Consider the following 26,781-nt stretch of genomic DNA (forward strand, 5'->3'; position numbering starts at 1 on the left):
CTGTTCAGCTTGGCTCAAATGTATACATCACCATACATGTACTGGTACCATGATACCAACACAAATGCTGATATCCTGGTGGTTTCTTGTTTCTTCACATTTGAATAGCTCCTGGAGAGAAAGAGTTATGAATTGGTGCTGCTTATGGGTCAGTGCTTTTAAAGTGGCACTCATTTGCATTATTTCATTACATAACTGCCCTATGGGTATGTGTTTGTGTGAATTCTATCCATAGGTGGGATAAAACTTGCCTGTCTGTCTCTATATGTGCTATGTTCAATGATTTTATGGGTTTCCGCCTTATGCTATTTTCGTTTGTCCAGTCTGAGCTCTCTAATTCTAATGAGCCATTAAAGTGGCATCTCAGGAAGAAGTGGGCATGTCGGAGGGTTTCACAGAAGCACACTCATATGTCTACACTAGAGGGTTTTGTCATCAAACCAGCCATTTTGCTAACAAAACCTGTGGAACATCCAGACTCCCAAGACGTTCTGTTGAGAACAAGTCAACAGAATGCAGCCCTTTTGTCAACATCTGTACCCCACTCCTCACAAGCTATAACGCCTCTGTCAACAGAAAGCTGGTCTGGACATCCTGTGGGGGGGCCCTCTGTTGACAGACAGGACTTCTGGGACACCAGGCAGCCCTGTCAGATGTGCTGCCAGTTGGCCATTTTGCTACTAGAGCAGCCGGGCAGTCCCACCGCTCTCTGCCAACAGAGCAGATCGGCTGTGATCTGTCGACAGAAGTTTTGTTGGAAGATGTCTTCGACGAAAACTTCTGCCAACAAATCCCTGTAGTCTAGACATAGCCCTGCCCTGCAGAATGTGTAGGGCCAGCTGTGCTGAGCTCATTCTGCTGCTAGTCCCTAAGTGACTCAGTGCTACACGAGCTGCTCTCTGGTCCCTCCCCTGTCATGTTACTCCTTCTCTTTCCTCTACAGGCATCCTCAATTGCAGCAGCTTCTATGTGCTGCTCATCCCTCCAGCTCTACCCACAACAGCTCCATTCCCTTTACGGCCTCAATATTTCTCACTCTCCCGCCAGATACTTTATCGCTCAGTGTTGATTATCTCCAGGCATTGTGGCTCGTGTCCTCCTCTCATTCCTGAGCTTAAAAAGTCAGAAATGTGGAGGTTAATTACTTCCTCCCCTCCTTAGAATCATTACTGACAAGACCTCTCCCCACCACAACATAAGCATGAATGTTTGTCAGTTAAATAGGGTACTGTTGTACAACAGCAGAAGAGGATTGCTATTTTTACTGTTTGTCAGCGGTCAGCCTAAGGAAGGGAAGGATGGAACACTTTCCTGTGTAGTAGATAAGTATGTGGTGCTAACATACTGTAAATAAATAATGTATATTTTTTTAAGTGGAAGGACTCAAGTTCTCAGGCTTGGAGTGAAATGAGGTAAGACATCGGTTCTGCTTCCTGTGCAGTGTACGCTTGAGCCCCTGCTTATGTAGTAAGCAGCTCAAATGAGATTACAAATTAACACTTTTTCACACTTGGATGCTTGAGTGAACCAGTAGTTATTTTCTTCTGAGTTTTGAATGCCAGGTGCAGCACTTTCTGGTTTATCAAATATAACTTTAGAAAAGGGAAGAAAGACCATCGATTTGAAACTACAACATCCTGTTTTCTATTGTCCAAATGCCTTCTTAAAATAGAGGGAAGCAGAGCAAATCAGTTGAGAGAATGGGCAAAAGATCCCGTGGAGGAAAAAGGCTTTGGGGAAGCTGTTCTCCAGCGTCAGGAAATTTAGGTACTATTCCTGGCTCTGCTGCAGACTCATTGCATGAACATGAACCAGTCCTATGGGCCACATTCAAAAATGGCCTCTAAATTTTGTTTGTCTCCATGATTGAGAGCCCAGTGTGAGTTATCTTGGGCCTGATTTTCATAGGTGATAACCAAACGTAAGTGAAAATGAAGTGAGTGAGGTGACTGGTACCTCTAAATCAGGCACAGAGCATCTCACATTGGACAAATCTGGCCATCATTGCTGGTGCTTCAGTGTCTCCCAGCTGTGAAAGCGGGGTAGTAATTTTCAACATCTCATAGGGCAGGGGTGGGGAAGGCTCAGGGTTCCACACCTCTACATCGGGCTCATGAAGGGGTCAGAGCTGCGGAGCCCTAAGCCTCGTGGGCCAGATCAGGCAAGCTGGGGGTGGGGAAGCAGGAAGTGGCTCTGGGCTCTGGGCTCTGCTGCCGTTCAGGGGAAGGGGATGGGGAGCAGCAGCAGCAGCACTTCCTGGAGGTTTCATTCCATCCAGCCCCAGCCCCCTCCCTCCCAGGCCACTCACCCTCACCCTGACCCCTCCATTCCAAATCCCCAAACACTCCTGTGCCCCCTCCCACCCAGAAATCCCACTTGCAGCCCGCTCCTGTATCCCTCTCCTGCCCAGACCCTCAATTCCCAGCCTCCTCCTGCACCCCCACTTCCCCCCCACCCCGAGCCCACTTCCTGGCAGCTCCCTCCCACACTGAGCCCCTCGTTCCCCTCGCACACCAACCCCAGAGCCTAGAGGGGCCCAAAAATGTACTAGCCTGGGGATTGGTATGTGAGGGAAATGAGGGGAGTGTTGTTTTTTCACACCCCTGACCCAAAAAAAGGTTCTGCACCCCTGCACAGGGGTGTTTGTAAGGCTGTGTTCTTTAACATGTGCAAAAAGCTTCAAAATCCTTGGCTATGTCTACACTAGCCCCAAATGTTGAAATGGCCATGCAAATGGCCATTTCGAGGTTTACTAATGAAGTGCTGAAATACATATTCAGCACCTCATTAGCATGGGGGCGGCCTCGGCACTTTGAAATTGATGCGGCTCGCCGCCGTGCGGCTCGTTCAGACAGGGCTCCTTTTCGAAAGGACCCCGCCTGCTTCGAAGTCCCCTTATTCCTATCTGCTCAGAGGAGTAGGCGGGGTCCTTTTGAAAAGGAGCCTCATTTGAACGAGTCGCGCGGCGGCAAGCGCCGTCAATTTCGAAGTGCTGCGGCCTCCCGTATGCTAATGAGGCGCTGAATATGTATTTCAGTGCTTCATTAGTAAACTTCAAAATGGCCATTTGCATGGCCATTTCGAAGTTTGGGGCTAGTGTAGACATGGCCCTTGTGTAGAAGATGCCATCCAAGTACAAATGATTATTAGCAAGAGATGGAGACGACCCTAATTAAAATAAGGGAAATGTGCCCCACCTGCATATTGGGATTAGATAGAACAACATGCACAGTTTCACTATGTGGGAAGTTACAGACTGCTAAAAAACCACTCACTGCTGTGAGACAGCTGGAAATCTTATGGTATACCATAGCAGCTCAAACGACCTGCTTAAGGGTCTATGTGGTTGATGTTATTGTAGCACTGTTGGTCCCAAAAAGACAAGTTGGGTGAGGTAATATCTTTTGTTGGACCAACTTCAGTTGGTGAGAGAGACAGGCATTCTTGAATAAGAGCTCTGGATATAAGTGTAGTACCCAGAGGCACTGAGACCTCATCTGGGGTGAGTGAAGTCTCTGCTCTACAGCCTCGGCTGAGCGCCAGCTGGCCTTCAGCTAATGTGGTAGAGTGCAGGTGGGTACTACATAAGCTTGAAACTGAAGTTGCTCCAATAAAAGATAGTAAGTAACTCACCTTGCTTCTACTTAAAATTCTGAGAGACACAGAGCAATAAGGGTCTGTTATTTACCATCTTGGGTATCCCTGCTAACAGGGAGCAGACATAAACAGGCCCACCTCTAAATAGATGCACAAAGATAACACACCCAAGAACATAAGCAGCCAAGTCTAGGAAGATTATTCTAGGTGGAGCTGTCAGAGCACAGCAACCTTCATTCTAGACTTTCCAAACATGTGAGTTTACAGTCTTATCATTCTTTTAATGTACAGTTTTGTGTGTAACTACCAATAGGATTTATTTACACTATGGACAAAGCACATACCACAGAGGTTATGGTGCCATGTAGACATAGCCTTAGAAAGCATATTTGTGAAACTTTGTCAAACTTTTGAAAGGTTAATGGTACCATTCTATTTAAAGAATAGCATACGAAGCCCTTTTGAATTGACAGGCCCTGGGGCAGTTGTCCCTCTCCCTTGCCATTAGCAGGCCTGACTGTAGGGGAGGGTACTGCACTTAGAGAGACAAATCTAAACCTACAGTACATCATGGTACTGTCCATTTTCAGTCTAGAAATAAAGGTGTTAAAAAGCATTTAAAATGCACAAGGAGATTAAGAAAAAGCAAGAGAACACAATCTCTGAATTTTTAAAACCATGTGCCTGAGTCAGGGGTGGCTGTCAGGAGTTGAGGTAATTTAATATCTGTAACACATCCACATTAATGAGAGAGGCAAAGTTTGTCCACCTGCTAAATTAATTGGGAAAGAGCACCATCCACAGTACTACTTTTTTTTCCTTCCAACTTCACGGGTGTTACAGTGCAAATGCAGAAAGTCAGGAGCTTCCAAGACCATGGCGTCTCACTTAGAGGCAGTAATCAGAAGCTCAGGCACCTAAACAATGTAGGCTGAAAGATTATTTTGTTTAAGGGCTTGAGTCCCTGTGCCCAATGAAGCATGTGTTAAAAATTCTGTTGATTTCAGCATGTAGTACCACTCCCCCTAAGCCTAATAAGATAGTTAGACTACATCAATCAAGAATTTTAAAAGGCAAATTTCCTAGTTCAGCCTTAACTGAATCATGTTTTAGGTGCTGAATACTTTGATATACATTTCATAACTATGGCTAACCCACATATGCAAAGAAAACAGGACTAGAATATGCTATTTATGTACTGAGGCAGGACCAGGTCAGCGGGCTCCTTCAGAGGGGGAGAAAGGCCTGCTGATGACAAGCAGGGCAAGTACAAGCAGCTGGGTGGGAGCTAGCTCCACTACTGGCTTGGTAAGAGGCCTTTAAGAACCTTCCACAGTTAGAAGACGGGGGAGAGAGAGAAAACCCACCAGAGTTAGAAAGCATGAGCTGAAAATGAGACAGACTAGCTTTAGGGCCAGGAAAGCAGAGGAGGGAGCCTGTGGAGTAGTGGTTGGACTCAAGCCCTAGAGATCTACCCAGCCCCCCAGGGGGAAAAGGGCTGAGAGACTGGAAAGAAGAAAGAGACTAACCCGAGGTGTAGTCTGAGTAAGAGGGGCCCTTGCAGCAGTAGAAATTGGAGGTAGTAACACTGCTGGAAACAGAATATTTTAGTTTTGCTGACTTTTCAGTGCTAGATCACCTTAGTGTTTTGTGTTTGAATTAAATGTCCACTTTAAAAAAAAAAAAGACAATGACCAACCAACCAACCCTCTCAAATGGTTTCTTGACTGTGAACGTTTGAACATTTCAATTCTAGGCAAAAGCAGGTTGTCATGGTCAGAGGTGGCTATAAATCTAGGCACTGAGGGTTGTGTCACCGCTTGCCCTGTAACACTAGGTGCCTGAGGGTATGTCTAAGCTACACAGCTTTTAGTGACAAGGTGTGTCTGAATACTGTTTTTCAGCATTCTTGCTGACAAAATACTTCCACTCCCAATGTGCTACAGCAAAATATTGTCATTTGGGAGGGTGGTGGGTTTGAGCACTGATAAATGATGAAGTTTCGTTAATCACTCACCGAGTGCAGTCCTACCCTTAGAATGCTCTTCTTTTGTAGCTCCCAACCTAAATCTTGAAGTTCTGTTGCTAACCTTTTGAGTAGAGGTGACTTGTATGGAGATTCCAGGGAAGGGGCAGTGGTACATGTCCCTGCCCATGCTCCAACACCTCTCAGCCCATGTCCTGCTTCGTCCCCTTACTCTGCCCCATCTACTGCTTCTGGTGAGTGTGAGGGTAGTTCCCCTTGCCCCCTTCACATGTACCTGGAATGGCATGGCCCAAGTATTGCATGAACCAGGAAGCTTGGGCAGCACTGCTCTGGGGTAGAGCCTCTCCCACTCACTGGAACTGGTACAGTGCTGATGGTGGGTGACTGCGTGTGTGGGGGGTTGTGTGACATGGGGAGGTGCATGTGACGTCTGCTGGAGTATATGGGCAAAATACCTTTTTGTAAATGCAGCTATAATTCTCTAAAAACTCACCCAATTATTCAATTTCTTAACATTCTTGGCTTCCTGGAGTGTAGGAAGCTTCCTTTGTTTGGAGACCAGCAATAGAAAATTCCAGTCCAATTTTGCACCACCCCCAAACTGGAAAAAATATTAGGAAAGAATCCTGAGATGAATCTCAGCTTCTGAATCGGTGATATTCATGAAATACAATATTCCTGGTTATAGTGCATACTGAAAACAGCTATGTATAAACAGAGAAAAGTAGTCGATTTCAAAACAAGGAATCCAGTTGCTGTCCACTAGATGGTTATAGGTTATGGTTATAAAAGGCCTGTTGTTATAGGCTGTTCATCACAGTTCATGTACTGCATAGCATCTTAGGTATTTGCAATACTACCATACACAAATAAGTCTAGATTTCTTACTTGCCTAACAACGTGGCATGTGTAAATTCAGGGATGGGGAGTGGTGCTGTGTTTTCTCTATTATAGAAAGATGTTCCCTAAATATAGAAGCTAGATGTGAGTTCATGTCCCAGTTTTGAAAACCCCACCCTAGTGTTTGGAGCTGGGGAGTTCATGACATTTCATATTCTGGTTTGGGACTTATCTCTAACCATATTTAGGAAGGCTTTTTAATTTCATTGTCCCTAACATGAATGAACAGGGGATTCTGAAATCCTGTCTGTAAATGTCTAACTTTAGAAATCTTGAATTATATTCCTATGAGACTAAGCAATAATTATGTCTCCCTCTCTATATTTATTTCTAAACTATGGGTATGTACCATTCAATTATATCTAAGCCCTATATATCAGTTTTGCAGCATACTCAGCTGCAAATTTTGTGATCGTCTTACACTTGGGAAAGTCTGTTTCCGAATACTGGTACTTGTGAGGGGGGATTTTTGAGGAGTTTCCCCAAGAGTGAGAACTGATGTCTTAGACACCATTCTTGAAAAATAATGTACTATATTCTGGATATCTTTTCTTTGAAATGAATTTCAACCCTGAATAAGGCTGCTTCTGACCATGACAGCTGGGAATGCTACATCTCACTAGTTCTTCAGAGGCCGTGTCTACACTAGCCCCAAACTTCGAAATGGCCATGCAAATGGCCATTTCGAAGTTTACTAATGAAGTACTGAAATACATATTCAGCGCCTCATTAGCATGTGGGCGGCCGCGGCACTTCAAAATTGACGCGGCTCATCCCGACGGGGCTCCTTTTTGAAAGGACCCTGACTACTTCGAAGTCCCCTTATTCCTATGAGCAGATAGGAATAAGGGGACTTCGAAGTAGTCAGGGTCCTTTCGAAAAGGAGCGCCGTCGGGACAACCTACGCGGCGGCGAGCTGCGTCAATTTTGAAGTGCCGTGGCCGCCCACATGCTAATGAGAAACTGAATATGTATTTCAGCACTTCATTAGTAAACTTCGAAATGGCCATTTCGAAGTTTGGGGCTAGTGTAGACACAGCCAGAGTATCAAATACCTGAGAATTTCATAACGACTCCAGGGTATTGGGCTGACAGTTTCTGACCTATACCCCGATTTGCAGAGTGAAAAATGGAAATGTCCCACTATCTGCAAACATATTTCACCAAGCTCTCAGAAGAGTGGATCTTGCAGAACTACTTCCAGAGAATTTAAACCCGAAGCCAGGGTTGACTGGGATGCATAATAAGGGCGCCAGTCAAAGTGCTACCACAATACAAGGATCCAGCGTGCCCTTTCCCACTCTGTTGTACTGAAACAGCATTTTGTCTTTATTAGGCCTTTTGGAGCACTTTTGTCTTTAGGCCTACCAACAGGAGGGGCACAGGAGACAGTTATCCCGGAGCTCCAGCTGCCACCACTGCTACTTGAGAGCCTTGTACTATCATGGGTTCAACAAGGTGACATGACTTTCATGGCTTCATGGGAAATTATGCACTCATGTATTGTTTTCTAGTGACTAACTTCTTACTCCAAGTCCATATAAAGCTTCCTTTCAATAAAAATAATTATTCCTAATATTCTCATAAATGTGTCTCAATGGTTAAGAATCTTGGTTAGTTGACAAGTTTTCTGTGGACACTGAACAGGTTACTCTCTAGGGAGATATATCCTATAAGACATGGTGAGTGCAGAGTTTGTCAAGGCTGAGGCAGAAGTTGTTCGGAAAGAACAAGGGAGCCTTTTCCAAAAGAGTTCCTTTGTCATTGGGGATATTTCTCAACATTGCATAACCACTGGTTGGAGACAAGTCAATGTAGACAGGTAATAGGGACTACGGTAGTAAAACTACCAAATCTCTTAGGTCTAGATCATAGAAGATTAGGGTTGAAGACACCTCAGGAGGTCATCTCCATCCTCTTTGGGAACCTCCCACACCCTTGTTAGGTAGTTGTAGGTAGTCCATCATGTCTGACGATGATGTCTTGAGCTTGCACAGGCTCATCAGTTGCGGACTTGCATGTGGCTGAGGAGTCCAAGCTTTGAACGGCATGGCCGGTCACAGTGGGGGCCAGGGAATTGCCCTGGCACTGTTGGTGTGGCTGCTGCTGTGGCTTGCTTCCTTTCATAAGCATCAATGAGGCATATGCGTCGCTGCTCTTCAAAGTTGTCATACGCATGTTGTGTGAGAGCATGCCAGCCTGTTCAGTCTTTTGCATGCTGCTCTAGCTGATCTGGTTTTAAACCAGCATGAGCAATGTTGGCCTTCACACAGTCTTTATACCTCTTGTGAGGTCTGTCTTGATTCCTTTTGCCCTGGGAGAGTTTATCGTAGAGGAGTTGCTTAGGGATTCTTGACTCCTCCATTTGTATGACGTGCCCTGTCCAGTGAAGCTGGGCTTTCAGAATCATGGCTTCAGTGCTCGTTGTTCCTGCTCTGTCCAGGACTTCCAGGTTCATAACTCTGTCCTGTCATCGAATGTGCAGTATTGACCTCAGGCTGCGTGTGTGGAAGTGCTCCAGAAGTTTTATATGTTTTCTGTACAAGGTCCAGGTTTCACAGCCATACAGGAGACTGGTCAGGACTACAGCCTCGTACACTTTCAGTTTAGTGGACTGTTGGATATTGTGCTGATTCAACACTCACGCTCTCAGACATCTTAGTGCCTGGCTGGCCTGGCAGATTCTGGCATTGATTTCTTTGTCAAGGGAGCCATCACTGGCTACCACACTGCCAAGGTACTTGAACTCCTCTACTGTTTTTAACTCTGTTCCTTTAATAAAGATTGAAGCGGGGAGAGCAGCAGATCCTGGAGCAAGCTGAAATAGTACCTTGGTCTTTCCTAGGCTGATGGTAATTGGAGGCTGCTATCAAATCCTGCTGCCTCCCGCTTCTCTTCTGTAGACTAAATAAGCCCAGTTCCCTCAGCCTCTCCTCATAAGTAATATGCTCCAGCCCCCTAATCATTTTTGTTGCCATCCACTATACCGTCTCCAATTTGCCCACATCCATTCCGCAGTGAGCAGCCCAAAACTGGACACAATACTCCAGGTATGACCTCAGTGCCAAAGAGAAGGGAATAAGCACTCCCCTCCATCTGCTGGCAATGATCCTTTAGGCAGTGTCTACATTAGCATAAATCTTTGAAATGGCTATGCAAAGGGCCATTTTGAAGATTACTAATGCATATTCAGTGCCTCATTAGCATGCTGCCAACTGCAGCTCTTCAAAATTGCCGCTTTTCACTGCCATGCGGCTCACCCAGATGGGTCCTTTTCGAAAGGACTCCAGGAACTTCAAAATCCCCTTCTTCCTATCTGCTCTCGAAAAGGACCCCCATTTGGATGAGTCGTGCAGCAGCAAAAAGTGGCAATTTCAAAGAGCCGTGGCTGGTGGCATGCTAATGAGGAGCTGAATATGCATTTAGCACCTCATTAGTAATCTTTGAAATGGCCATTTGCATGACCATTTCGAAGATGTGTGCTAATGTAGACGTACCCTTAATGTAGCCCAATATGCTGTTAGTCTTGGCAACAGGGGCACACTCTTGACTCAGGTTTGGTTTTTTGTCCACTCTAATCCCCAGGACCTCTTCTGAAGAATTCATGCTAAGCCAGTTGGTCCCCAACTTGTAACAATGTTTGGGATTCTTCTGTTCTTATTGAACCTCAGATTTCTTTTGTCCAAATCTTCCAATTTGCCTAGATCACTCTGGACCCTATCCCTACTCTCCATCTTAGCTATCTCTCACTACAGATTAGCATCATCTGCACGCTTGTTGAGGGTGCTATCTGTCTCATCATCCAGATTGCAACAAAACCAGCACCAGGACTGACACTTGGGGCACTCTGCTTGATACTGGCTGCCAATTAGATATCAAGCTGTTAGTCACTGCCTGTTGGAGCCACTGATCTAGCCAGCTTTCTATCCACCTTTATATTACGTACTTCCTGGCAAGAATGCTATGGGAGACGGTATCAAAGGCTTTGCTAAGGTCAAGGTGTATCACATATGCTGTTTTCCCCATTTCTACAAGCCAGTTAACTGATCATAAAAGGCAATTAGGTTGGTAAGTCATGACTTGCTGTTGGGAATCCATGCTGACTGTTCCTGATCACCTACTTCTCCTCCCAGTGGTTCAAAATGGATTCTTTGAGGACCTACTCCATGATTTTTCTAGGGATTAAGTTGAGTCTGACAAGTCTGTAGTTCCTTGGATTCTCCTCCTTCCCTTTTTAAAATTATAGGCTCTAGTTGTCCAGGACCTCCCTCGATTCCCCGCCCCCACACACAAGTTTTCAAAGATAATGGCCAATGGATCTGCAATCACATCAGACCCCTCTTTCACTCTCAGCTGCATTAGATCTATCTCCATGGATTGTGCATGTCCAGCTTTTCTAAATAGTCCTTAACCTGTTCTTTCACCTGCGCCCAGTACAGCAGTCTGAGAGCTGACCTTGTCTGTGAAGACCAAGGGGGGGAAAAAGCATTGAGTACGTCCACGGTTGCTTTCCGTAAGGGTCTCTTTCCTTCCCTGACCTGATTCTTGTTGCATACATACCTAAAGAAACCCTCCTAGCTTTCCTAGCTAGCTGCTGTTCCAATTGCACTTTGGCCTTCCTGGCTACATGCATGCTTATGCAATATTTTTCTGACTCCTTCCTTGTTGTCTGCCCAATCTTCCACTTCTTGTAACACTACTTTTTGTGTTTAAGCTCACTGAAGATTTCTCTGTTAAGCAAAGCAGGTCTCCTGCCATATTTGCTGTAGATGACATAATTGTAAGTGTCACTGAACACGGTTCTACACTAGCGCTGCCAGAGATGTCAATGGTGGTGGGGCTCTACTAGTGGAATAAACGCTGGCAGTCTTCCAAGCCAATTCTAAAGTAGACAAAGTATGTTTTGGTGTCTGCTAGAAGCAGAATGTCTACAACAAATCTTTCTGACAACATAAAAGTTCATAATTTTTGCTTTACCTTTTCTGCTGGGGTGTATATTCACTACTGAGTAAGAGGAAAGGAGTATCTTCTACTGAATCAGCACCCATAGGATTGCTTAGACTCCCACATCTACATTGATGCAAACAGCCCTTCGTTAATTCACGAGATCCTGTAGGGTCCCAGTAGAATGGGGGCTCATTTTAGCTCTCAGACTGCTCTTAGCTTAATAACCACAACATTTTCCCAGTTTCATGGTTAACTAGAGCTACAGCTATAGTAAAAAGGATTAAAAAATTTACAGAGTGAAGACTGAGAATGGAAGGGGTATGCTTCAGACCATAAATCAACCTTAGACAAAATGAATAGAGGAAGAAAGTCTCCCTGGGGCAGGCTATTCAGTAGCTGCCTGCTGCAGCATTTCTTGCACCTTTCACTGAGGCATCTGGTATTAGCTAGAGAGAGCATGGAGCTAGCTGGATTATTGCTCTGACCTTGTACGGAAATTTTTGCTTTCCTGTATTCGATTAGAAAAAATCATTTGGGGATATATGTTGTGATGGCAGACTTGACTGAAGAAGCTCTCATGGGGGTGGAGGAGCCACTTTAGGCCTTCAACATTGAGGAATGTAGTACTATGAGTACTGAAAACAGGGTGCCAGTTTTGGATTGAGGCCATCATAATTCTCCCCACCATTCAGCTTCTGTCTGGAGTAATTTTTACATTGTTACATTAATTATATTAAACTTGCACAATTTTGGCTAACTTTCTATGTAAAACATCATTTCTTTTTTGTTTTGCCCCTCAAAATTTCAAGGGGTGTATCCCTTTCATTTTAAACTGCTATACAAGCAACAAAATTTTGATTTTTATATCACATACTGAAACATTCTTCATGCAGCTGCTTTTTTTAAAAGAAGCCATTTTATATGAAAAACCAGAAAACTCTCAACTCTTCCTCCGCCTCCTCAAAAGGTCCTAAAGCCTCACATACTCTATTAGCTTTTTCTACATGTTAAAATTTCTAAAAGAAAAATTAGGCCCAACTTTTTGAGTTTGTGCTTTAAACTCACCAGTTTGTGCTTACTTCTAGTTACAGTTTAACACACAGGGCCTGATAAAATGCTTAAGTCTGTGGGAATCCAATGGTTGATGCCAGATCACTGGGATCCTATTGATTTTAGCTGCTTCTGGGGTCAGGCCTAACAGTACCACAGCAACAAAGGTTGTAAGTTTAGTCAGTTTAATGTTCTGTGATTTTCTTCATATTGAAATGACATCCCATTAGGTTTAACCACTTAGCATGAAGTTTTCCTGATACTTCCTTATTCGTTTAGTTAATTATTGAAACAAGTCCATGAAGATATTAACTTTGTCTTCAAAATCTTATCAGTGGGAATGCAGGTATGATAAGGGAAAACAGTCTTTGTATTAAAACAAAACAGCAGTTACATAGCACTTTAAAGACTAATAAAATCACCTAATAAATTCTTTTGTTAGCCTTTCAAGTGCTACATGACTGCTGGCTTTGTTTGTTAGAATACAGACTAACACATCTATCTCTCTGTTACTATTTAACATGCAAGTTCTTACTTAGACTTTGGAAGACAGCCCTATTTTTAAAGCAGATATAATATCAGAGTTAGGAAAGGGATGGAACACAGGATAAGAAGCCAGGAAGTAAACCACATGGTTCATCATTACTGACAGTGTAAGCTGGCAGACTACATTTCACCAGCTATATCTGTCTTTCTGCTTTTATTGCTTCACAGAGAAAACACACTGATATTTCCATTTGTCTAAAGGCGTCAAAAGAAATATCCCAAAGTAATATCACTGTAAACATATTTGAGTGGCCACAAAGTATATGGTAAACATTTCATAACCATGATGAATAAAATTGCTTGTTTCCTAATTCTGCAATACTACTGTATTCAAAAGGATATTTATATATAATATTACAATGGCGCATTGCTCAGAAATGTGCTACCTAATGATATGTGTATGCCATTTGCTCATTAGACACTGTATGGAGATCACCCATATTTGCTTTATATAGGCCATTGAATAGTAATAACTTCTGGTCACTTGCAGCCCGTGTTAAGGTTGCCCTACTCATATAGTTATAGTTATCTCCCTGTCCAAAATACAGGACAGGGAGATATGGGTGGATGGGTAGCTCCTCCTGGCTGCGTTAAGCCCTGGGGAGCCGGGAAGGAGGCAGCAGCCGCTGGGGAAGCAGCAGCCACCGGCACTCTCTGTGAGCCCTGGGGAGGTGGAAGGGGTGCAGCAGCTGCCCACACTCTCCCCTGCTTCCCACGGTCTTGAGGAAGTGACTTCTGCCAGCAGCAGAAGTGGCGGGGGACGACCCAAATACGGGACAATTTGCCCCTTTTTAAAAATGTTGTGATGCCTTTTTGGCATTTCAAATACAGGACCGTCCCACCCAATAGGGGAGGGATAGTCACTTTATATATGATCTAGCCTCTCTGAAGCTCTTACCAACCCTCTGAGCCATCTCCTACCAAAGGAAGGTAGATTTTAAATTGACAGTAAGCCAGAGATTACAGAAAAGAGAACTTGAATGCCCTGGATTTGGATTTTATCTGAGCACCCAGAAAGAAGTATTCTGGCGAATGATTCTTTTATGTCTCTGTTCTGTATGTTATACAGAAATAGACAATGTGTTTTCCAGGCTGTCACCAGTATGTCTCTGAACTGATTTGTTCCTTGCAGTCTATGCACACTGTCGATTATCATAGCAATGTAGCTTTTGCAGAGTTCACTTGCTTTCCAGAAGATCTCAGTAAGATTTTTTAAAAGAACTCTGCTTATATTCATATTCTTATATGAGATGTTTTCGAAAGGACTTTTCACCCAGCAACAACCATTGATGAATGAGATTTTCAAAATGTTATTTCCTGAACTCCACTGAAAACTTGGCCACTTACTATGATGCCAAGAAGCCCATCAGGAAGATGAGCTCAGCTGAAAAATCAGTGTAAAATGAAACCCACTTTGTACTTTTCCTACTGTTGTGGTTTTCTCTCACTGTTGTGGTTCTCCCCGGTAGCATTCTGTGGCACAAGAATAACTGCAGCTTCAACAGAAAAGACTATTTTGTCAGCAGATCTGGGTCACTATTTTTGTAAATATTGTATTACCTTCCTCTTGGAAATGTTCAACCCAGAGGCTTTAATATGCACAAAACAGGAACTTAAAATTTCCCAGTGTCAACCTATTAACCAACAAAGAGGGACATGGTGCAAAAGAACAATAGTTATTAAATAGGGGGGCAAAAAGAACAAAAGACTTACGGCTGGTGCATTATATTGAATTTGTTCAGTTCATAGTCTGATGTATTCTGAAAAGAGAGAATTTATCAATAAAACATTTTTTAAGTTAAAGGGTTAATCCAGATTGCGTAATTCAGTACGTCAGACAGTACTCAAACTTGATAAACTGAAGGAAGCAATTATGCCCTTAGTTTATGAAGTCATGTGGCTATTTAGCCAGAGTTATAGCTTAACTCTTTAGACTAGCATTTGGTAACATTTCTGGAAAGCAGCTCACACATACCATGCAGATGTGAGTTTAATCTGGAATGTCACAGATTAACAAACACTGGCTAACAGTTTTTTTTTTTTTAAAGGATGGTATGTCATCTTGCATGGTGCATCTCCGTTTTGGTTCTCTCTCAGATATTCTTCTCTCTTCAGGTGCTTTCACTGAAACCAGTAGGCACTTTGAGTAACAACTGGTGGGAGGTACTAAACAGTGTTCTCTCTTATTTTTTCCATCCATGGGCAGAATAAATTTTGCATGTGCCAAGGCATGTGCAGATGTGCACCACAAATAAATATGTCGTGGGAGTGTCTATGGGGGCTCTGCTAATTAGCTGGGTGGCACCTAAATCTTTCCTGGGTGGCTGCCCAAGCATTCAGTTTACAGGGAGCACTGGTACTAACCAGAGTTTGATATCAATCTTCATCCACAAAATTAGGAAATGAACAACAAAATATGTCAAACTTTCAGCCTGTCTTTACTAGGACTGTGGTTTTTGTTGAAGACTTTAAAAAACAAACAAACAAAAACACCTTTGAGTGCAAAGTTGAGTGCAGGTATAACATTTGTACTTGTTCTTTGCACCTAGACTTATGCATATAAGTGAACTCAAGGGCTAGTGAGAAATGATGCCCCAATTACACGAATGCACAACAGTGGAAGCCTGTGGAAAAACCAAACTATATGCATTATGTATACCCTGGAAGTAGGAAACTAAAAGAGAGTTTATATATTTAAAAATTGCTGTTTGAAAAAATCAGTTGAAGTATTAATCTGAAATGTATTTTTGAAATTGATAGTTGCTAATGATACTTGAAGAGTGTGTTCTTGTATGGATGCGAGCCCTGCTGTACTTAAGTCTTCAGATCATGAGCTACAGACATTCATAAACAGATGCCTGAGGTACATCCTTCACATCAAATGGCAAGACTTCTTCACAAATGGGGAACTTTGGAACAGAGCAGGATAAGAACCACTTGACATTCAATCAAGAGAAGAAAGTGGGGATGGCTGGGCCACACTGTCAGAAAACCATCATCCAGCATAGTCCATTAAGCTCTCAGATGAAACTCGCACGGAAAATGCAAAAGAGGAATACCTCAGACAACGTGGAGAAGATCTACTGAGACTGAAGGATAACAACTGGGGTGCTCCTGGGGTCAGTTAGAAGTTTTGTCTGAAGACAGAGTGAAGTGAAGGAGACTTGTAAATGACCTATGCTTCACATGGAGTACAAGGGTTTAGTAGTAGTAGCAATGATACTTCTGAGCCCAGAGCTGGATGTGGCCATATGGTGAGAATCGTCATTTCTGGTAACAATTGCAGTCCAGTTTTGAAATCTTGGAGTGAAAGGAAAGTGCATCTCCATGAATTTCAAAAGAAGCAGTAGGCCCAAAGTGTGGATGGGAAGTCATTCAACTTAATGCTTTGGTGTAAGCCAGTGCTCTCTAGCAATACTGAGTTGATTGTAACACAGTTTGGCTTTTAAAAATACAAGTGGTCCCATGTGTTTTCTCTTAACCACTCACTTTTCCCTAAAAACTGGCATTTTGTCAACAAAACACATGGAGCGTCCACACGACCAAGGTGTTCTGTCAACAGTAAATTGACAGAAGGCTGCAGTTTTGTCAATAGCGTTCTGCTGTTCCCCCCTGAGGCAGACGCCTCTAGTGACAGATCTCTGACAGACAGACAGTCTAGATGTTCTGCGAGCCTTCTGTCCACAGATGTCCCCTAGGGCACTGGGCAGCTGCCCCCAGGAACACCCTGTCCACAGCAATCAGAGCTCTATGGTCCCTGCTTCTGGGCATTAAAGCTGCAGGGAGCCCCGGACACCCTGTGGCAGGAAGCTGAGAGTATGTGAACATCACAGCACCACGGTGCCTGTCCCCACGCCCTCGGAGCCACTCCTGACAACACAGCTGGGTATGACGCCCATAATCATATGACACCCATACTCATATGTTAGCTGTTGATGACAATCCTGGCCCTTCCAGGAGCCTCCCCCCCTGCCCTCCCCCCCATGGCACAACATGTCAGGCCCCCTCCTGGACCAGGCCTGAGATCCAGGACTGCCTGGATATGTGGGGCGAGGAATGGACCCTCCTCAACCCCTTGGCTGAGAGAAGGAATGACCCTGCCTATGACTGGCTGGCCACCACCCTGGTGGCATGGAGCTGCCATGGCAACCTGTGGCCACCCCTTCCACACCATGGAGCAGGTGTGGGCAAAAGTCAAAGAACTGTGCTAGGGGCACACCTAGGCCTGTGACACAAGATGCAAATTGGGATAAGGCTGGCCACCTGCCCCTACTACTATGAGGAGCTGCACGAGCTCCTGGGGGGCAATGACCCCTCCCCACCACCTACCCCTGTGGACACCACAGAGGAGGCCTCCCCACTCAGCTGGAGCCTGAGGAAGAGGACCATGAGCAACCCGGGACCCAAATTCTGCTGGAGCGGGAGGCGGACATGTGGTCCAAGGCCAGCAGCAGTGCTCTGGTCATTGCCCTCGACTCAGGGCCCCTTCAGCCATGCCATCTCCAGGGTATCCTCAGAGCTCTTTGAGAGTCCATCTGGTAAGTACCCTGTGGGTCTCACACCTCAGGGCATCGGTGGGGGGGACATTGGGGCAGACGGGGCGTGCCACGAACCACACCAGGCCAGCTCGGGGAGGACCTCATGCTGTGGTCCCAAAATGTGCAACTATGTGCGAGGCAGGGTGTCCCACCCAGACCCAGCAGGCAGCTGGATGAGCCCCAAGGGAGGTGGGGCTTGCCAAGCGCTGCCATGGCTGGAAGCGGGTTAGCCACATGTGCACTGGCCTGACTCCAGACACACCACCGAGGAGTGTGGCTTCTGGCAAAAGGGCATGCCCACGATGAGAATCAGCACCCGCTCCCATAGACAGTGCTGTGAGCCACATGTATGTGGGGACCCTGGGGAGGGCGAGGCCATGCCCACATCACCCACCACCCCTGCAGGGTCCCCTTTTTGGCTGGACACCTTCCCCTTGCCTGATAACCCATTGTGTGGGGGGAGCCCAGAACAGACAGCCCAGTCCCAGAGGCACAGCACAGTCCCTCTGTGCAGGCCACACCTGCTTGTGCTCCTAGGGGACATCACCATCCCTTGGGCCGGGGCTATTGGTTGCTGCTCATGATGGGGCATAGGGGCTTAGGGGCTATGTTGTGTGAATGACTCACCATCTCCCCTTCTTGTCTTCCTTATAGCTGGACCCTCTCTGAATGAAGGCTAAGCCAGCCCACCTAGCACCAGAACGAGGCATCCCTGAGATGCCACCAGGGTGAGCCGGCACCCCACCAGTGAGAGGGCAGGCCCATGGCTAGAAGGTACATCGCTGGGCAGAGGATGACCTCCAGAGGGCCCACACTGCTGCCCTCTGGAGGCTGGATGACCTCCATGAATGGTGGCTGCCGGATGACCAGGAGTGCAAGGTCCCGACTTGGGGCGGTGGTTCTGGGGGATGGTCATTGGGGTCTGTGGGAGAAGCTCTCCCTCATGGGCCCTGGCGCATCCCACAACCCGTCCTCATGGACCTGTCAGATGGGAGCTGTGCCCAGCTGCTTGTAGCCGCGGTCCGGATCTGCCCTCAGCCCTGGGAAGAAGGCCTCCTCCTCTACAATTTGTGGAGGGCACAACACGGAGCTGTAACTTGGGGGACATTGTGCTCCCCCCCATCCAGGTAGGTGTGTAGGCACTGAAAGTGTGCGTTGAGGTGGCTGAAGGTGCACTTGGCTTGCATTCATGCCCAACTGAGTCAGGCATTAAAAAATTCCTGGCTTGGGTCCAGCTGGCTGGTGTAGGGCTTCATGAGGCAGGGCATGAGGAGGTAGGTGGCATCCCCCACAATGCACAGTGGTGTGTGCATATCCCTGATTGCCAGCTCCTGATGGAGGATGAAGGTGCCTGCCTCCATCCTATGGCACAGGCTGGGGTTGCAGAACATCCACGCATCGTGTGCCTGGTCTGCCCACCCGACACAGATGTCGAGGAGATATCCCCAGTTGTTGACCAGGGCCTGCAACATGGAGAAATACCCCTTTCAGTTGATGTATGTTTCTGCACTGTGGTTCGGGGCATGGATGGGAGATGTGGGTCACATCGATTAGTCCTGAAGCAGTTGTGGAACCCCAGGGTGGTGAATCTGGCCATGACCATGTCCATGGTCTGTCCTCCATGGCAGGCTGGTGTTGATGGCTGTCAGGACCTGCAAGGGGAGAGGAAGAAACACACACCTCAGGGACTGTGAGAGGGAGCCCCAGGCCCTGGGGGGCTTCTCTGCCCCCTGCCATCCCCTTCCCCCACCAAGCTGTCCACGACCCACCTCCCCGCAGGTCTGTGAGGGTGGGATGACATGGCCCTGCTGGGGTCAGGGCTCCACCCCCCAAATGTGCTCCCTGAGGGTGCCCCTTGGGTGGGACACCCCACACACCCCTGAGTGGGGCCTGCAGCCTGAGAGTGCCTTACCTGCATGAGGATGGCCCCGACAGTGGACTTGCCCAAGTTAAACTGGTTCCTGACGGAGTGGTAGCTCTTGGGGGTGGAGAGCTTCCATAGGGCAATGGCAGCCCACTTCTTCAGGGGGATGATGGGCTGCAGGTGTGTATCCTGTCTCCAGAGGGCAGGGGCGAGCCAGGTGCAGAGCTCCAGGGACGTGGTGTTCTGCACGCAGAAGTTCTGGAGTCACCGCTGGTCATCCTACTGCCCCATGATGAACCAGTCCCACCAATTGGAGCTGTTGCTGTACCTCCAGACCCACCTGAGCACCCAAGGTGGGGACAGATGCAGGTAGGCCCATGCAGCAGCAAGGATATGCTCCTCAAAGGTGGTGTGTGGGTTGTTCTCCCTGGGGAGGAGGGGAAGGACAGACGTGATGAGGTTCAGCAGAAGCTGGAGCACCAGTGCAGGCCCGGGTGCTCCTGTGGCACCATGGCTCACTGGAAAGAGCTGTGTCTCCCAGGAAACATCGAAGCTCTGCTGTAGCAGCTGTGCCGTCCCTTGAGGAGGTAGGCAAGCCTTAGTATGGGTATGGAACAGGTGGTGTGGGGGGGCCCTTTAAGGCCGTGTGATGGGTCACAAGGGCTCCTGGAAGGGCTTGCCCACCATGTGACCCTGACAGAAGGTTCCAGGGGTTCTGCTGAGAGAGCAGCTGGGCAGTCTGGCCGCTCTCTGTCGACAGAGCAGGTCGAAGGAGCGATCCGCTTTGGTGTCTGGCTGTGATCTGCCAACAGAAGTTTTGGCAGAAGATGTCTTTGGGCAGTAACTTCTGTCGACAGATTGCTCTAGCGTAGAGAGCGCTTTCTTTACCAGCAATTTGGTCATCCTCTTAATTAAGTTGAACAAAATGTATATTCAGGTTCCTAAGGCAAAACTGCTCTGGAAATTGCAACTAATATTCTGTTTTTGCTGCAGCAGCAGTTTCCAGAGGGATTATTTAATTTGGAATCATTAGTGCACGAAAGGATGAAGCTGCCAGGATGGAATCTCAGCACTGATGCCAGCTGGTAGTTCTGCTGAAGGACTGGTGTAATAAAGGAATCATGTGAGAGCTTGCTCTCTCTGGCTCTGAGGAGGTCTGTCATGTGCATGCCTGTACACATACCCACATGCTTCATTGACATTTTCCTAGCAGTGTTAGGTTCACATTTGGATCCCATTTCCCTACACTGGAAGATGTTTGAATTCAGCATTCCAGTTCTGGATCCATTATTAGAATTAGCCCTGGACTCCCCAAAGTTTGGTCAGATTGCACCCATGGCTTTAGGAGAGGCCCATTGCTTCTGAGCTAGTTCAATGTATTCACTTTTACAGTGAGTTGTATCCCCAGTCATAGTTTGTGCGGCAAGAAAAAACACTGCTTAGAACAAAGTACAAATGTACAATGCCAGACTCAGTATTTAGGAAACTACATAATGGCTTGTAGCAGATGACTCATTTTCCCAAGTTCTCATTATTCACAACCTCTGTAGTTGCCCCTTTTAGAGGTTATAATATGTGCTGTGTGTGACTCATACTGGCAAGACTTGGAATTTGTTGCATTTAAATGTAAATGACAAAGATATTGAACCTGTTTCTTCCCTGAAGGGAATTCAGCTACAGGACAAATAATGGGCAAGTAATGGGGCAAATGAGAGACTTTGTGTAGAGTTTCATGTTAAAGTGTCAAAAAAAAAAAAGGCAGTCCAGCAGCACTTTAAAAACCAACAAAATAATTTATTAGGTGATGAGCTTTCGTGGGACAGACCCACTTCTTCAGACCATAGCCACACCAGAACAGACTCCATGGTATGGCTATGGTCTGAAGAAGTGGTTTTGTTCCACAAACGCTCATCACCTAATAAATTATTTTGCTAGTCTTTAAGTGCTACTGGACTGCTCTTTTGTTTTGATAGAATATAGACTAACATGGCTATCTCTCTGTTATATGTTAGTGTCAGAACATATTAGGTATGTACTGTCCACTGAAGATACACACATGCTGTATTATCCTCTAAATATGCTTTAACAGAAATTGAAATAACATGGAACTGAGATTATGCAGGTTCTAAATTTTCACAACTGGACATTACTAATTTTTTGCTTTATGGTACTACTGCAAGAACAATCCAGTTTAATTTTCAGCCACATAGTCACACCTTAATATACTTTTCCCTCCCCTTACTTATCTGTCTCATTGTTTCTTTATATGTGTGGGCTGTCTCATTCTCAGAATAATTAACTAGCCCCTTGGCTGTGGAAAAATTCTTAATACTGTTTTAACTAACAACTGAAAACTACTTTATTTGCTTCTTGCATTTTCAGTCCCCCACCCCCTCATTTCACACCAATGAGGGAACAGGAAAGGTTATATGAACACATTTTGACTAAAATAAATACAAAGGTGTTATAAGGAACACAAGTTTCCTCTTGCAGCAACATACTTTTTTTTTCTCCTGGTAGAAGGTTCAAAAGTTCCCTGTACACTGGGATCTAGCATGTTTTACCATGAAAATTTTTGTTCAGTGTTTTTGGTAAGTGTTCAGGAATTCCTAGCTGAGGTTGTATTAATTGGAGTTGATAGAGCCATCAAGATGACCCTGAAGGAGGATTGTCTTGGTATTGATTTCTCTCGTGGTTGTGAGTTATTTTCTTTTTTTTCCCCTGTATGGCTTAAAGTGGCTGGGTATAAAGGCTAAGATTTTTGTCACAAATATTTTAGTAGAAGTCACGGGCAGGTCACGGGCAATGAAGAAAAATTCACAGAAGCCCTTGATCTGTCTGACTTTTTCAAAAAACATGCATGACAAAATGGGGAGCTCAGCTATAGGGGTTCCCATGCTCCCCAGAGCAGCTAGGCAGATGTGTTGGGGGGTCCCCTCAGAGCTCTGGGATCCCCTGCTGCCTGTGGTGGCACAGAAGGACCCTTCCACTCTAGCCTGAAGTCCCAGATTCTGTAATGTCCATGACTTCAGTGGGGAAAAAACTGTAGCTTTAGCTATGCAGTATGGCTCATTGTTTATTTGCATAAAAGCAGCCCCCATGGCTAAATGGCTCTTCAAGTATAGAGTCAACATTGAAAGTTAGCAGGGGCACTGAACACCTTGGACAATTTAGAGCAAGTCTCCAATGAGACAAAGATTTTCCTGGATATAACCTTTGTTTTGGTCTGCCCATCTTCATCTTCAAATTATTTAAATAAAAAGATAGGAGGGATTTTTCTTTTGTGGACCAGCTGTTGCAACTCAAAAAGAGGCTGTCTCTGCACTCGGTCTAGACCTTCTCCAGCTTTTGTAATTGATTGAGCCTACCTGTCTTGCCATCTGGCTTCTGGGACCAGTTAGGAAGGCCAACTGCTACCAGATCGCCAATCCTGGTTCCCTGTCCTAGGGAAGGGGAAGAAGACAGCAGCGAGGTGCTGCAAGCTGGGCCTTCAGTCCATGACAAGGTGACTGGCTGTGTCATGCTCCCTAAGTGTGAAGCCATTTCTCCTAAATACCATCTCCTAAAATACAGCCTCACTCATGTACCACCTCCATTACCCGCTTCCAGTACACCCCCCCTCCCAGCACCACCCCAATACCCCCTCCTTCTACATGTACACATACACTCACCTCTAAGGCTGTGTCTACACTACTGCCCTCCTTCGAAGGAAGGGTGGTAATTAGGGTGTTGGGAGTTTACTAATGAAGTGCTGTGCTGCATACGCAGCACTTCATTAAGCAAATTCCTCCCCCCGCAGCAGCTTCAAAGTACCGGCTTGCATCTAGCCACGGCTCACCTGCCAGTACTTCAAAATTTTGAGGAGTGAAGGGATTGCGAAGTTGCCCCGGCACACTTCGAAATACTGGTGGGTGAGCCGTGGCTAGATGTAAGCTGGTACTTCAAAGTTTAAAACTTTGAAGTTGCTGTAGGGGGGAATTTGCTTAATGAAGTGCTGCCTATGCAGTGCAGCACTTATTATTAAACTCCCAACACTCTAATTACCATCCTTCCTTCAAAGGAGGGTGCTAGTGTAGACAAGCCCTAAGAGCTCCTAATACCCCCTTCCAGTACACATGTCCCTCCAGCACCCCTCCAAAGTCCTACCTCAATGCATTCTTTCAGTACCCCCAAATCCCCCTCCAATACTGCTGAATACCCCTCCCAGCACACAGCCTTCCAGTCTCCCAATACACCTCTCAGTACATCCACTCACCCCTCCAGCTGTTCCAAATACATCCCTCACCCCAGTTTACTAACCCACACAACCTCCCTTTGGCAGCATCCTTCATTTTGGACCTTGAAATATAACCCTATAGAAGATAATGGAAATCTGCAAAGGGCTAGTCTTTAGCACAAGAGGGGATAGTGAGGATTCTCTGACTTGTTTTGCAAACATACCCGTTGCTTGGTAAGGTTCTCAGAATGCAACCACCAAGTGATATATTTGTACTGCTGATCTTGTCATTGCCTGATAACTGGGGATTTTGTGGACTCTTTGTGTTGCAAACATACTGAGAATCTTAATAAACAAAATCGGTATCTGATCACAAAGGCTACGTCTACACTAGCCCCAAACTTCGAAATGGCCATGCAAATGGCCATTTTGAAGTTTACTAATGAAGCGCTGAAATGCATATTCAGCGCTTCATTAGCATGCGGGCAGCCGCAGCACTTCGAAATTGACGCGCCTCGCCGCCGCGCGGCTTGTCCCGACAGGGCTCCTTTTCGAAAGGATCCCGCCTACTTCGAAGCCCCTTTATTCCCATCAGCTCATGGGAATAAGGGGACTTCGAAGTAGGTGGGGTCCTTTTGAAAAGGAGCCCCGTCGGGACGAGCCGCGCGGCGGTGAGGCGCGTCAATTTCGAAGTGTCGTGGCTGCCTGCATGCTAATGAAGCACTGAATATGCATTTCAGCGCTCCATTAGTAAACTTCGAAATGGCCATTTGCGTGGCCATTTCGAAGTTTGGGGCTAGTGTAGACATGGCCAAAGTGATGTATTTATACTGTTGGCATGTTCGTCACCTAGCAATAGAATCATAGGACTGGAAGCAACTTCAAGGGGTCATCTAGTCCAATCCCCTGAATTTATGGAAGAACTAAGTGCTATCTCTATAGCCTGGGAGAACTAAGGGACTAGAGTTCAGATTCAGCTGCTGGTTTGCAGAGCTCTATCTCTAAGTCCTTAGGCAAGTCATTTAGTTTCTTTGTGCTTCAATTTCCCATCTGTAAAATTGGGATAGTAAGACTCCCTAATTCATGGGGCATCATGTGAACTGAAGATTGTGAGGTCTTCAAATATTATAACAGGACCATATAAAACTATCTTATGTAGTTATATGGAAGTTGTATGGTAGACTGCTGTTGAGGATTCGCCCAACACTAGAGTCTAGAAGCCAGGTATTCTGAAGCTGATAAATTCAACTTATTTCTCTGATTTAGCATGTACATATCTTCAGTTTAAAGCTGGATCCCAAATTCTTCAATAAATTATGTCTGCGAAGACTCTCTTCCATTTTGAACAGCTGCAGCCACATTTCCTCCACAAACACATTCTCTCTTTCTCTCTCTCTCTTTCACTCTCTTTCTCTCGCTCTCACTCAAACATACACCCCCCCCATCTCCTGTTGGCCCAAAGGCTTGAGGAATGAGCTTGTCTTTGTGGAGATACCTGCATTCACATGCAAACAAGTATGAGTGGTTCTCAAACAAGTCATGGGCTGTAATTTGTTTCTGTAAAGAGCAAATTGAGCAAATATGAACAATGTACTTTCATTTTTACAGCTTGTATACTGATAATCCCCTAACAGAAAAAAGGACTAAATTCATCACAAGTGACCCATTGTAAAATGACAAGCTCTTGTTCAGGATATTTTAGTGATGAAGATGTTGCAGGATGGGGTATAAAGGTCAGCCTGATATATTGAATTGAGAAGTCTTCATAGCCCAAATGCCACATGCACACCATACACACATACACCGTCACATACAGACATGTCTTCTGAGACACCATAATAGAGGCTTAGCTTAAACGTATACCCCAAATTAAAAAAAAACAGAGTAACAACCATGTAAAAGAAGGAATGAGAGATAAAAGAGCATCCTTTAAAAAGTGGAGGTCCAATCCGAGTGAGGTAAATAAAAAAGGAACATAAACACTGCCACATTGTGTAAAAGTGTAATAAGAAGAGCCAAAAAAAGATTTTGAGGAACAGCTAGCCAAAAACTCAAAATGTAATAGTAAACTAGTTTTTAAGTACATTAGATGCAGGAAGCCTGCTAAACATCCTGGACAATTGAGATACTAAAGGAGTAATCAAGGATGATAAAGCCATTGTGGAGAGACTAAATGATTTCTTTGTTTCAGTCTCCATGTCTGAGGATGTTAGAGAGATTCCCAAACATGCACTATCCTTTGTGGGTGTTGAATCTGAGGAACTGTCCCAGACTGAAGTGTCATTATTGGAGGTTTTGGAATATATAGAAAAACTTAACAGTAACAAATCACCAGGACCAGATGGCATTCACCCAGGGGTTCTGAAAGAACTCAGATGTGAAATTGTGGAATTATTAACTGTGATTTGTAACTTTAAATCGGCTTCTGTATCCGAGGACTGGAAGACACCTAACATAACACCAATATTTAAAAAGGGCTCTAGAGGCAACCCTGGCAATTACAGACCAGTAAGTCTAATGTCAGTATCGGGCAAATTAGTTGAAACAATAGTAAAGAATAAAATTGTCAGACATGTAGAAGAATGTAGTTTGTTGGGCAAAAGTCACCATGGTTTCTGTAAAGGAAAATCATGTCTTACTAATCTATTAGAATTCTTTGAAGGGGTTAACAAACATGCAGACAAGGGGGATCCAGTAGATACAGTATACTTAGATTTCCAGAAAGCCTTTGACAAAGTCATAGAATCATAGAACACTAGGACTGGAAGGGACCTCGAGAGGCCATCGAGTTCAGCCCCCTGCCCCAATGCCAGGACCAAGTACTATCTAAACCATCCCTGATAGACATCTATCTAACCTGTTCTTAAATATCTCCAGTGATGGAGATCCCACAATCTCTCTTGGCAATTTATTCCACTGTTTGACCACCCTGACAGTTAGGAACTTTTTCCTAATGTCCAACCTAAACCTCCCTTGCTGCAGTTTAAGCCCGTTGCCTCTTGTTCTATCCTCAGAGGCCGAGAAGAACAAGTTTTCTCCTTCCTCCTTATGACTCCCTTTTAGATACCAGAAAACTGCTATCATGTCTCCCCTCAATCTTCTCTTTTCCAAACTAAACAAGCCCAATTCTTTCAAT

At 45.4% G+C, this 26,781-nt stretch overlaps 1 protein-coding gene across 2 annotated transcripts in view; it reads right to left on the bottom strand.

The window, feature by feature from the left end:
- Positions 1 to 26,781, bottom strand: part of BLNK (B cell linker) — a 169,766-nt gene that overhangs the window by 94,427 nt on the left and 48,558 nt on the right. For both annotated transcript variants that reach the window (XM_075000426.1, XM_075000421.1), the window contains exon 3: positions 14,741 to 14,787. In XM_075000426.1, coding sequence (XP_074856527.1) covers positions 14,741 to 14,787 — 47 coding nt within the window. The remainder of the gene's footprint in view (positions 1 to 14,740; positions 14,788 to 26,781) is intronic.

Source organism: Carettochelys insculpta, chromosome 7, assembly GCF_033958435.1.
Source record: "Carettochelys insculpta isolate YL-2023 chromosome 7, ASM3395843v1, whole genome shotgun sequence".
Taxonomy (NCBI): domain Eukaryota; kingdom Metazoa; phylum Chordata; order Testudines; family Carettochelyidae; genus Carettochelys; species Carettochelys insculpta.